The sequence below is a fragment of the Perkinsus marinus genome (assembly GCF_000006405.1).
Source record: "Perkinsus marinus ATCC 50983 genomic scaffold scf_1104296944404, whole genome shotgun sequence".
NCBI classification, from domain to species: Eukaryota; Perkinsozoa; order Perkinsida; family Perkinsidae; genus Perkinsus; species Perkinsus marinus.
In genome coordinates this window covers 210,776-221,880 of record NW_003211409.1, presented here as the reverse complement: position 1 = coordinate 221,880, position 11,105 = coordinate 210,776, and the positions used below count along the sequence as shown (strand labels likewise).

At 43.2% G+C, this 11,105-nt stretch overlaps 4 protein-coding genes across 4 annotated transcripts; all 4 read left to right on the top strand.

The window, feature by feature from the left end:
* Positions 1–1,958: 1,958 nt before the first annotated feature.
* Pmar_PMAR001079 (heat shock protein DnaJ, putative) lies at positions 1,959–3,086 on the top strand (the record flags this gene model as incomplete). The annotated part of the gene is made up of 3 exons (XM_002780441.1): positions 1,959–2,033; positions 2,080–2,180; positions 2,954–3,086. 3 exons carry the CDS (start codon positions 1,959–1,961, stop codon positions 3,084–3,086), a joined length of 309 nt encoding a protein of 102 aa, XP_002780487.1.
* A 424-nt stretch (positions 3,087–3,510) lies between these two features.
* Pmar_PMAR001078 (hypothetical protein) lies at positions 3,511–6,103 on the top strand (the record flags this gene model as incomplete). Its single annotated transcript, XM_002780440.1, has 7 exons — positions 3,511–3,606; positions 3,661–3,740; positions 4,046–4,118; positions 4,483–4,573; positions 4,780–4,877; positions 5,060–5,121; positions 6,025–6,103. 7 exons carry the CDS (start codon positions 3,511–3,513, stop codon positions 6,101–6,103), a joined length of 579 nt encoding a protein of 192 aa, XP_002780486.1.
* Positions 6,104–6,305: 202 nt separating this feature from the next.
* Positions 6,306–6,578, top strand: Pmar_PMAR001077 (hypothetical protein; the record flags this gene model as incomplete). Its single annotated transcript, XM_002780439.1, has 2 exons — positions 6,306–6,433; positions 6,482–6,578. The coding sequence occupies 2 exons, from the start codon at positions 6,306–6,308 to the stop codon at positions 6,576–6,578; spliced, it is 225 nt and encodes a 74-aa protein (XP_002780485.1).
* A 3,207-nt stretch (positions 6,579–9,785) lies between these two features.
* Pmar_PMAR001076 (Aquaglyceroporin, putative) lies at positions 9,786–10,791 on the top strand (the record flags this gene model as incomplete). The annotated part of the gene is made up of 1 exon (XM_002780438.1): positions 9,786–10,791. The coding sequence occupies one exon, from the start codon at positions 9,786–9,788 to the stop codon at positions 10,593–10,595; it is 810 nt and encodes a 269-aa protein (XP_002780484.1). The 3' UTR covers positions 10,596–10,791.
* Between the last annotated feature and the right edge of the window lie 314 nt (positions 10,792–11,105).

Below are 11,105 nucleotides of genomic sequence, written 5' to 3'. Positions count from 1 at the left end.
AGATGGGGCCATGCCAGTGAGGAAAGGAGCCGTCCAGTTGGTATCATTCTGGCGGAGAGATATGTCATTACATTATCATCCTAGGTGACCTTCACACCTGACCTCGCTGATGGCTACGGTGACACTGAGGACGATATGCGTCTGTTCGATGAGGTTCCTCGTCTACATCAGCGCTATTTGGCTCGGCGGTTATGACAGCTCTAGGATTGACAGCGGAGTCGAATGCAGTGCTCGTCGTTTCTACAGCTGTTAGCTCGGTGTTGACATGAGAATGCTTCAGTAAGAGAGCGATGTTACAGGGGGCGCTCTTCAAATTACGAAGAGTAACACGTAAATGACATCTGGCAGATATCACTCACTCGGAAGGATATCGCCATAGCGAACGATGCTGAGATCAGTACGGCTCGCGAATGGCTAAGACAACCAATTTAACATGAGCGAGAAAACATTTGAATTGATTGAGCTGCAGTCACACTCGCTCCATGGACTGAAGCCGTTGCGAATGCGATATGAAATGCTTCAAACAAGTGATGTCCATTCATATCAGGATCAGGTCTTCCATCAAGTAACTTCACTCAGCTACTCACTCTCTCAGGGAACAGTAGCGAGTGAGTAGCGCGTTAACCGGCTTTCACGAGCAACAAAATTTTATAGGTGGTTTCTTTCGCATCATATTGTACAGTACGTTTGTGCACAATTACATCAATAGTATTGATCAAATACTTGTGTGAGATTGAATCTCGTATCGGGACTATCTCTACCGCACGCGAGTTCACCTGGTATCATTGAGAGAGTCAGTAAATGGGACGGACATACAACAACTGCTGTACTTTTCCAACGGGTGCACGGTAGAAAAGAGAAACTCACATAATCATCAGCATGCCATATCTAACGGCGAAACTTAATCAACAGGCTAACAAAATCAACGGATTCAGACTTGCTTTCGTTCCCAAGTTTGCATGGTGTTATGATCACACTGTTTTTGTGATTGAAATAAGACGGCATCATGCACTTGTCAAGGATCGCACAAATAATAGGGACAGTGCGCCGCAGCGGAGCGAAGCACGTCCCATCACACTGTTGTGTTGAGTGCTGGAATGCGAGACTCCAAGCCTTGGAGTCCAAGGGCTTTCGCTAGAATGTGGAGCACTCCAGCATTACGACTTCTCTTTTCTTCTCTTGTTACCCTTGGTGCCGGCGGACTACTAGACCCGGAATAGAGATGAGGCACCTGACTCTGTGACTAATGCTCGGGCAGTTTATTCACATCAGTTCGCTGACTCATCCTCTGGTCAGTATTGCCAAATCCAGACCTCGGCTTTTGGGGCTCGGGTTTGAGGTTTGGTCAATATCTCTCTCAACCCTAGCGTCTATGGGATTTCTCGTGCTACGAGAAATCGTTCTCTCCATTGGGGAGGAGGATTACCGAGAACACGCGCGAGTCATACCGTAACTCCACCAACCTCCGATTGAGACCCCTCACTACTCGTACATGGACTTCAAACGTAGCTTACCGAGGATGCAGTACTCTACATCGGAATAATACTACTCTTATCACTATGTACGAGCCCGTCCGAGCATAGTTCGCATATGTGATTGTTGTCATAACTCTAGTGATGGTCATGGTTGTGTTAGTGTGGCGATAAATAACGGTTTGCTTCCGTTCACTTACGCATAGCGGTTCGGGCGAAACGCCCTTTGATTTAACAATGAATCGTCTGTGATCGGTCCGTTTATGGTGGTGGTGTCAGAGTGGAAGAGTATGCACATAGTCAACTACATGTGCTGATGATAACGATAAAATTCTCAGGAAATTGCTGAAAACTGTCGTTGGTCGTGTGTAAATTTCTATCATCTAGTGAGGAGGATCCTGGGCTGAACTCAGGAAACCAAATATATGAACCGTGTTTGTTCTATGGTGTATTGTGTCTTTCTTTCTCATTGTAGTATGAAAAGAAATGCCCATCGACTGTGAGGAAGCGGCGTTTTACCGACAGATAGTAGATGCGACTAAAGATAACGCGTCGTCTATTGTGAGATGAATAGAAGTGCGCATGAGTGTCTGAAATGCTCGTATAGGATCTATACCAAGTACTGCGAATAGAGCGGGAGACGACACCAAAGGAGATCAAGAAGGCTTATAGGAGGTTGGCAGTTCGATGGCATCCTGATAAACACCGGTGCGTTAGTACTAGGGGGACGAGAGTATAGGGGTTTCAGATTTATAGTATTGGATATCAATATTGTATTTATTAGTTTATATTATAACAGCAAATTCAGATATGTACGATATCAATGTAATAGGTATAAAGTATATGGACGCACGCGTGCATGTGCTGCGAAAGAATGGATCTCAGTTCATTCCATAAACGTGTCGAAAATTGTGGAGAGAGATGCACATGGCCAACAACATGTTTTGGTGACAATACGAAAATTGTGGAGGAATTCTTGGCTACATATTAATTCGTATATAAACTCCTATTATTAGTGAGGAAAGCCCCGAGTTCAGCTGCTGAGGAAAGCGAGCATATATTCCGACACTCAGTGTTGAACAGTGTCCTGAAATTCTTCCGGAAATTTTGTGGAAGTAGTGAACCCCGGATCAAAACTGAAAATATTCCCATTATATTTACTACTGCTGAATGATGATGTTGTTCTCATATCTAGATGGCGTTCGCCCAGTATGCCGTTTCATTCGAGATTTTTTGTATCGCAATCAGCGTCGTAACAGTAGACTTTCTACGTGAGTTATCACGTTTCAATTCCCCGACCGACGAGTATAGTGGAGTTTCACCTATTTTACGTGAAGTGGCGTAAAACTTGGTGAAAAACGCGATTTTTGCGGCCTGTACTAGTCGTGCAATATGTTTTTCACAAGTGTTTCTCATATCACGGGTGAAACTCCAGTGGAATCGAAATGGACGTGGAATGAGCGTTGGAGAACTGCATTCAGGAACGATTTCGACAAGGCGTTCGCCGAGAGCGTTTTCAAACTCATCGCGAGGGCATATGAGGTTCTCTCTGATGAGAACAGCAGAGCGGATTATGATGCTGGTGGTTTCAACGGCGGTATTTTCTGTAAGTAGCAGCAGAGTTTCACCTGTTTAACGTGAAGTGGCATAATACTCCATGTTTATTATTGAAAATGTGTTTTCTGCGTCCGATAACACAAGTGAAATGTGAAATATGTTTTTCACTGGTGTTTTTTTTCATACCACGCTGAAACTCCAATATTATCTACTACTACTACTACTACTACTACTACTACTACTACTACTACTACATAACCTCATTAATAGAGGGTGTATATGGTTGTCGTAATGCAACACCTTCATTGGAGTTTCACCCCTTTCACTTGAAGTGGCGTAATACTCTGTGAGAAACGGGATATTCGCGCTATGCGATAGTCGTGAAATATACTTTTCACTAGTGTTTCTCGTATCGCGAGTGAAACTCCATTATTGATATTTGCATGTTCGGTGTGGCTATAATATTATAAATATTAATTTAATGTTTGCTGTGGTAGGCACTGATGGTGAGGCGGGAGGAGGATTCAACTGCCCTAATCCGAATGATAGTGAAGCCTTTGAAACCTTCTTTAAAAACGTAATCAGTTTGGCAGGGGTGGATGAATGATGTCGGTTAATGTGTTTCTTGTAGTTCTTCGATGACACTGATACGAGCGGTAAGCAGTACGGTGAATGGAGTTTAAATGATGTAAATAACTACACTCAGCTGAAGTAAGGGAGGTTCTTGCGGAGCGACTACTTTGTGGTTCGTTCGGTCAACTCTTTCTCAACGACTACATCAGTTGAAATCTTGAGACACGTATCATTCTGGAGGGTCTTCCTCCCAGAGATATGAAATTCCTCTTGACTCTGGTGCCCTATGTCGTGAATTTACCGGAACTGTTGAAAGAGCTAGAAAAAGTCCATACCGGGAATCGAACCCGGGACCGTTAGAAATACTTGGAGCTCCGTTCCTTCGTCTCGAAAGTTACCTAGCAGCAGTGTGTTGTAGTATTTACTGTTGTTGTTGTTATCAGCATGGCTCATCTGGAGCGCGACTCGCCGCATATGGTTGACATCGTGAAATGTGGGCTGAGATATTTAGCTGCGGTAAGTGTGGACGTGTGTCGGTGAAAATTTGGAGGAAATTTTGGGAATTTCTGTTGATTTCTAGAATTTGTATATAAACTCCTATAACTAGTGAGGAAACTCTTGAGCTCAGCTGAGGAAAGTGAACATATATTCCTACTCCAACACTGATTACGTAGCCAACGAGAAATTCACATTTCTGAACCTTGCAGATTGCCCGCGTGCCTTATGCGTGAGTACTTGTCAGGGGAATTACGGTATCAGTTCAGTGTGTGGTAGTTCATCATTGTAGTAGAGTCTTGTCTAGGTTTCAGCATGAAACATTACTTAATGTGAAATGATTTTTTCCCGAATTTGCATAAGAAAAAAATACGCTCCTTATTAGGTTGTCGACGATTTCGATACTATGAACGTGGCACTGCTAAGACATGACCGGATTGATTGTATATACGTTTTGCTGGCTTATGATATGGACAGTAAGCACTACTACTACTACTACTACTACTACTACTACTACTACCATTGCTACTACTACTACTACTACTATTACTACTACCATTGCTACTACTACTACTACTACTACTACTACTACCATTACTACTACTACTACTACTACTACTACTACTACTACTACTACTACTACTCCTACTACTACTACCATTACTACTACTTCTATCATCAGGTCCGCTAACTCAAGAGACGTTCTTTGAGGGTTACGGTATTAACTACTATGATGCACCTCTGCAGAGTGCTATTGCACCGCGATGGCTCGACTGCAATGTAAGCTACCTTCGGCTCACTCTAGCACAGTCCTCGTTGCTGAGCTATGGTATCATCAGTGAACTCATTCGGGAGTTAACGATAGTGAAGTTTTGGAACTGCATTCACAATATTATGTGTTGAATCATGCTATGCAATTCATAACACTCCCAAGGTGGTGCAGATGATCGTGCCTTGTTCAGAATACGGATGGGCGGCCTGTGGATCATGAGACATCATCATTGAAGGAACTGACCTTGGACGAGTAAGCATCAACTGTATGGTCTCTTAGTGGCCAGCAGCCTTTCAACTGTTCATTGCTGGATTGTATGTATTAGATTCAATTTTTCAGTGTCAAAAGTACACTGTATAGTTGTATTATACAATTAACTCCAGTGTTTGTGTACTGTATAGTTGTATTATACAATTAACTCCAGTGTTTGTGTACTGTATAGTTGTATTATACAATTAACTCCAGTATTTGTGTACTGTATAGTTGTATTATACAATTAACTCCAGTGTTTGTGTAGTGTATAGTTGTATTATACAATTAACTCCAGTATTTGTGTAGTGTATAGTTTGTGTAGTGTATAGTTGTATTATACAATTAACTCCAGTGTTTGTGTACTGTATAGTTGTATTATACAATTAACTCCAGTATTTGTGTACTGTATAGTTGTATTATACAATTAACTCCAGTGTTTGTGTACTGTATAGTTGTATTATACAATTAACTCCAGTATTTGTGTACTGTATAGTTGTATTATACAATTAACTCCAGTATTTGTGTACTGTATAGTTGTATTATACAATTAACTCCAGTGTTTGTGTACTGTATAGTTGTATTATACAATTAACTCCAGTGTTTGTGTAGTGTATAGTTGTATTATACAATTAACTCCAGTGTTTGTGTACTGTATAGTTGTATTATACAATTAACTCCAGTATTTGTGTACTGTATAGTTGTATTATACAATTAACTCCAGTGTTTGTGTAGTGTATAGTTGTATTATACAATTAACTCCAGTATTTGTGTAGTGTATAGTTTGTGTAGTGTATAGTTGTATTATACAATTAACTCCAGTGTTTGTGTACTGTATAGTTGTATTATACAATTAACTTCAGTTTTTGTGAAGTGTAGCATGTATTGTGTTTGTGTGTTTCTCAGATTCATAGCACGTCAGGAGGCTGAGAAGGCGTATCTGGCATCCCAAGGGCTCACTCCTGATGACTTCCTCTTTGCTTAGTTGTCGATGTCTACTGTATAAGTGTACACAATCAGTGTTGTGTTATAGCATTCCACATGGCCAACTAAATGACAATATGAGAATTTTGAGGAATTTTCAGGAAATTCTGTATACTTGTACGCGAACTCGCATATAAACTCCTCGACTAAGTTCAAGTGAGGAGAGCGAACATATGTCTAGTGAGGAGTGGACATATGAACTGATGACTGTTCAGATGTCGGTTAATGAGGAGGATGAAACTCACCGTGGCCCGACTACTGCCGCTGAGGCTCTGAAAGCGATGGGTTGGCAGTACTGGGGGGATATATGGCGATCGATTTACTATTATATGTGAGAAACGGGGGATGCCTGTTTTGGATTTTACTCGGTGTGGGTCAGACCGATGAAAGAATGTGCGGAGGAGTTCCGCATGCAGAGACGAGATGATCGCCAGTCCGCGTTGGGAGCTGTTGAGAGGAAGACGATCACTCCGTGAGTCGCTGGCTGAGATGCACATGATCAAATACATGTGTTGGTGACAATATGAAAATCTTGGGGGATTTCTGTTGGTTTCTGTACCCTTCTCCTCAGTGTGGGAAAATATGCACATGGTCAACTACATGTGTTGGTGTCGATTTGATAATTCTGAGGAAATTCTTATTGCCTGTATGTAGAATTATACCCGAATTCGTATAGGAATTCCAAAAATCAGTGAGGAAACTCTTGAGCTCAGCTGAGGAAACCGAAGATATATTGCTCCAGCACTGCTAGGAGTTTATGATGCCCTTCTGCAGGCTCGAGGGCATCCTCGTCGATGAGGCCTTCGATGCACCCTTCAACACGTATGCCGTAGCAGGTACGTATGATCGGAGCTGGTGGGAATATGCACATGGTCAACTACGTGTGTTGGTGATAATAGAAATTCTGATTGGTTTCTGTATAATTTCACACGGAGTCGGTTGTTCTGCACCTAGTGGGAGGTAGAAATTTATCACTCGGAAAATGTGAAAATTTCGCCCGAAAACTATGAGAAAATTTGCTTTCGACTCGGATGAGGAAAGCGAAGTCAAACACTATATGTATGGTTGTTCAGGTCTGTTCGCACTGGTCAGTTGGCGGTTCTTAAGAGCGTATCCTCCTCTTATTAATCGTCCAGCAATCGTCTTGTCCTCTGCATTCGTAAGACATCCATGAAGTTATATCATGGCCACACGGTGCGGCTACAGCTAACGTATAAATATTAATAGTGATGATGTTGCATTACTACAATATTATGATTTTTATATGTGCTCGCTATTGTTAAGGTTATTTTCTGATATATGATATTGGAGTGTCACTCGTGATATGAAAAACATAGTTTGCATCGTGTTATCGGCCGCAGGAATATATACGTCCTCAAATTTACTTGACACTTCACTTCACGTTAAACGGGTGAAACCTAATTTGGACCCACAGTGCCATCTGTGAGTTGCCTCAGATTCCCCCTGGCTTGTTTTGTGTGTGGCGACGATCGTATATGCGTAGGGGGATGATATGTCAGTTCGTGAGTGCTCTCTTTGTTTCATGCATTGATTCAGGTTTTGGTTTTTTCCCCTCAGATTTACACTGAGGGTCAGAATTCAGAGCGAGCGCAAGAGATCATTGATCTTTATCATGAGTGGTGTCCTGATGACTATGAATTTATGAAGGGCCGGCCGGGTTGGGGTTGCTACAATAACATGTAGCGCGCCACCATAGAGTCGCTACATGGTGTTTCTGTTCACACCGAGGTGCTTGTGTTATTTGCTGTCGTTGTTGTTGTTCGGGTGGTATGTCTCAGGTATTCTGAACCTTTTTCATGGGAATAGTAAATTTGAGTATCATGATCCTCCGTGTCGGAGTTCGTGTACTGAGCGATGTAATGAAGGACTGCCGGAGTTCATTGGGGGGTTGATGGGATAGCTAGAAGGAATTTGAGGTAGTATATGGGTACCGAGTGATGTGGGGTTGCGATGAGGCCGACATTGGCTAACGCGAAGCAGAGGAGAAGACGGGAAACTTGAGCCAAGATGGCTACAGTTAGTGACAAATGAACTATGGCTACCTCGAAGTAATCATGTTCTAAGTCCTGCTATGTGGCTGCGTACTACTACTAGAGAAAGCGCACGCCCTGAACCCTTACAGCTCGGGTGAAAACCGCATTCGTAAACTCGCAAATATCAATTAGCCGGAACTCGATTAGTAATTTCAGATCATATTCTACCCGTTAGCTGGGACGATGAAAGGACTCTAGAGCGAGTACGATCGTGAGAAGTGTCACCTTGAGCTCAGCTTCGGCTGTTGTACGTTATCCCATTGTTATCATATTAATACATATTATGGCATAAACTAATATATGAAATATAATATAGATTTATAAAATGATATTACATCAAATGCTAATGCCTCTCAACAAAATATATTTACATTATTATCGGGCATCATGATGTATAGTAAATATAGAGGCATGAATAGCAGCTGATAGCTGGGAACGGGATGAGCTGTGGAGTCTTGGAGGTTTTTCGGGTTTCATCCGGGTTAGGGGACGGTCGGCAACACAGGTGGTATCGGCTGTCTAGGTGTAGAAGTGCTTGGAATAGAAACTCACTATGAGGTTGCCCTTGAGCGATGCTCATTGCGTGGTGAGGAACATGACATTCACCAGCACAATGGGATCCTAGTCGGATCTTCCTATATTACCCCACTAGACTGTGTCGATGGTAGATCACTTAAAAAGCGTCGTCACATAGGTAACACGCGAGATGCCTTCGATTCTAAGCTTTAGATGATGGTTCGTTGAGCGATCGGGGTCGACTCGTCCGTGATACGTACATGAAAGCATCTTGAAAGGCTGAAGGTGTATAATTGAACTTTATAGAGTCGCCATCAGAATTGTCCGTTTCTATCTTTGTCTGCGATCACTTCGGTTTCGTTCCTTGGTCAAGTTTGAAGAGTGTTTGTTGTGCTAGAGTCGATCTTCCGACCGTCCACAAGATCAACTGGGCATCATCATCATCATTAACACGGAACCACATTTAAAGTGCTTCTCGTGGGTCATTGCCATCTCGGCAGCTGTAGAGTGCCGATCGACTACTATGAGAAGTTCGGGTGACAGTATGGGAGGAACACCATGGTGATTGAACAATGTAAATGTCTTGCTATATGTCGATACGAGCTCGGGATCCTTCGGCGGCGTGTTGCACTATTGGATTCCTATTTCCTCCCACTCCTTTGCGTTTTTTGAAACGACTGCCGAGGAGGAGCCTCGAGCGGAGTATTTCTTGTTGGCAGAAAGTCTCCCGCATGGACCGTGGATGATACTAGGGGATCTCCGTGGGGCTTTCTGGGATTGGTAGTGTTGGTTCAGGTTTATAAAGCCTTCGTTATGAGGGTGACGGGAGTGTTCATACTATTAGGCTGGATGGGATGATCATAACACGCCCTAGCTCGTGAGTGAACAGCAGTCGAGCATTCCTCGAGTTCCTCAAGGTTGCATTGTTCAGTCTGCTAAGTTGTGACTGCGGCAACAGGAGTACGAGTAGGTCAAGAATCTTCACACTAGAATAAGCATAGTTTGACGAATTGGGGTATTGTCTTTAGTTGTAGTTTGCACTATAATATCGGTGGGTCTAGCTCTATACACTGAGGTCCTTGCTCTGAATGTTATTTCGGTCTTCAGTATTTTATGAGTCAGTCGGAAAAATCACAGATTGACTGCCTTCACTTCCCTGATTGTCTGCCACCTCCAACGCGGTCCTCATCAGAGAGGAAAGAACCTCCCCCTTTATGGAGAAAGTGTCTCGCCGAAGTGTTCGGGACGGCCGTCTTGTTGGCCTTCGGTTCGGGTGTCGTCGCCCAAGTGAACGTCTGTGGTCTCGGCAACTACCTCTGCATAGCTATCGGCTGGGCCCTCGGTGTTACCTTTGGGGCCTTAGCCAGCTTCAGAATATCTGGTGCCCATCTCAATCCAGCAGTCTCACTCGCCTCCTGTGTGTACAAGCAAATGCCTTGGAAGGAGCTTCTCCCCTACGTCGTCTCCCAAGTAGTGGGAGCCTTTATCGGTGCTTGCATAACCTACTTGTGTTACTACCAAGATTTCGAAGTACAAGATTTGTCTAATGCTGGGGTATTCGCAACATATCCTAGAGAAGGCAATAACGCCTTCAACTCCTTCGTAAATGAGGTAGTGGGCAGTGCCCTGTTAACGGCTGCTATCGCTGCTATAACCGATGCACAAGACGAGACCCCTGCTAATCGTTTCATCGTTGCTGGGTTTGTTGGTCTCGTCGTTCTGGTCATCGGTTTGAGCTTCGGAGTAAACACCGGCTATGCTATAAATCCAGCGAGAGATTTCGGCCCGAGATTGTTCAGTGCTTTGGCTGGATGGGGCTCTCAAGTCTTCACAGCCGACAACTACTATTTCTGGGTTCCCATTGTAGGTCCTCTGGTCGGAGGGACTCTGGGCATGGGTATCCAAAGGCTTATCTTGTGGTAGTTGCTGAGTACCGTTGTGTGCTCCAACTGGAAGGACTTACTTCACAGACGAAGGCTTGTTGGTAGCAATAGTATGTTCATTTTTATGAAGAAGGTGTTATCGAGACTGTTCTTATCAACAGAGGTTCCCTTCCTTAATAGTAACATTTACCATTCTACTATTCCCGTCTGTTGAGTGGCCTATGCCCTATAACTTACTATGACAAACAGAATATCTAACATGATATCAAAGCAAGTTGAGGTTGTGTTGGTCCTAAGTTTCGTAGACGATGAGTTCCTTATGTACGGTGACCACGATTCGTAAGTATTGGACGTAGCGAAATGATCCGAATGCCCATAATGAATATGAATCAAATTATTTCGTAATACCAATCTTGGTATTCACTGTAACATCAACTTTCTGCAAGTGCGTATATAACGTAAGTAATGCAAAGTTCGAGTCTTTCCCAATTCGTTCCGATATCATGAACCCAACAGAGGTCACGAAAAATGAAATTGCTCATTTCTTTCG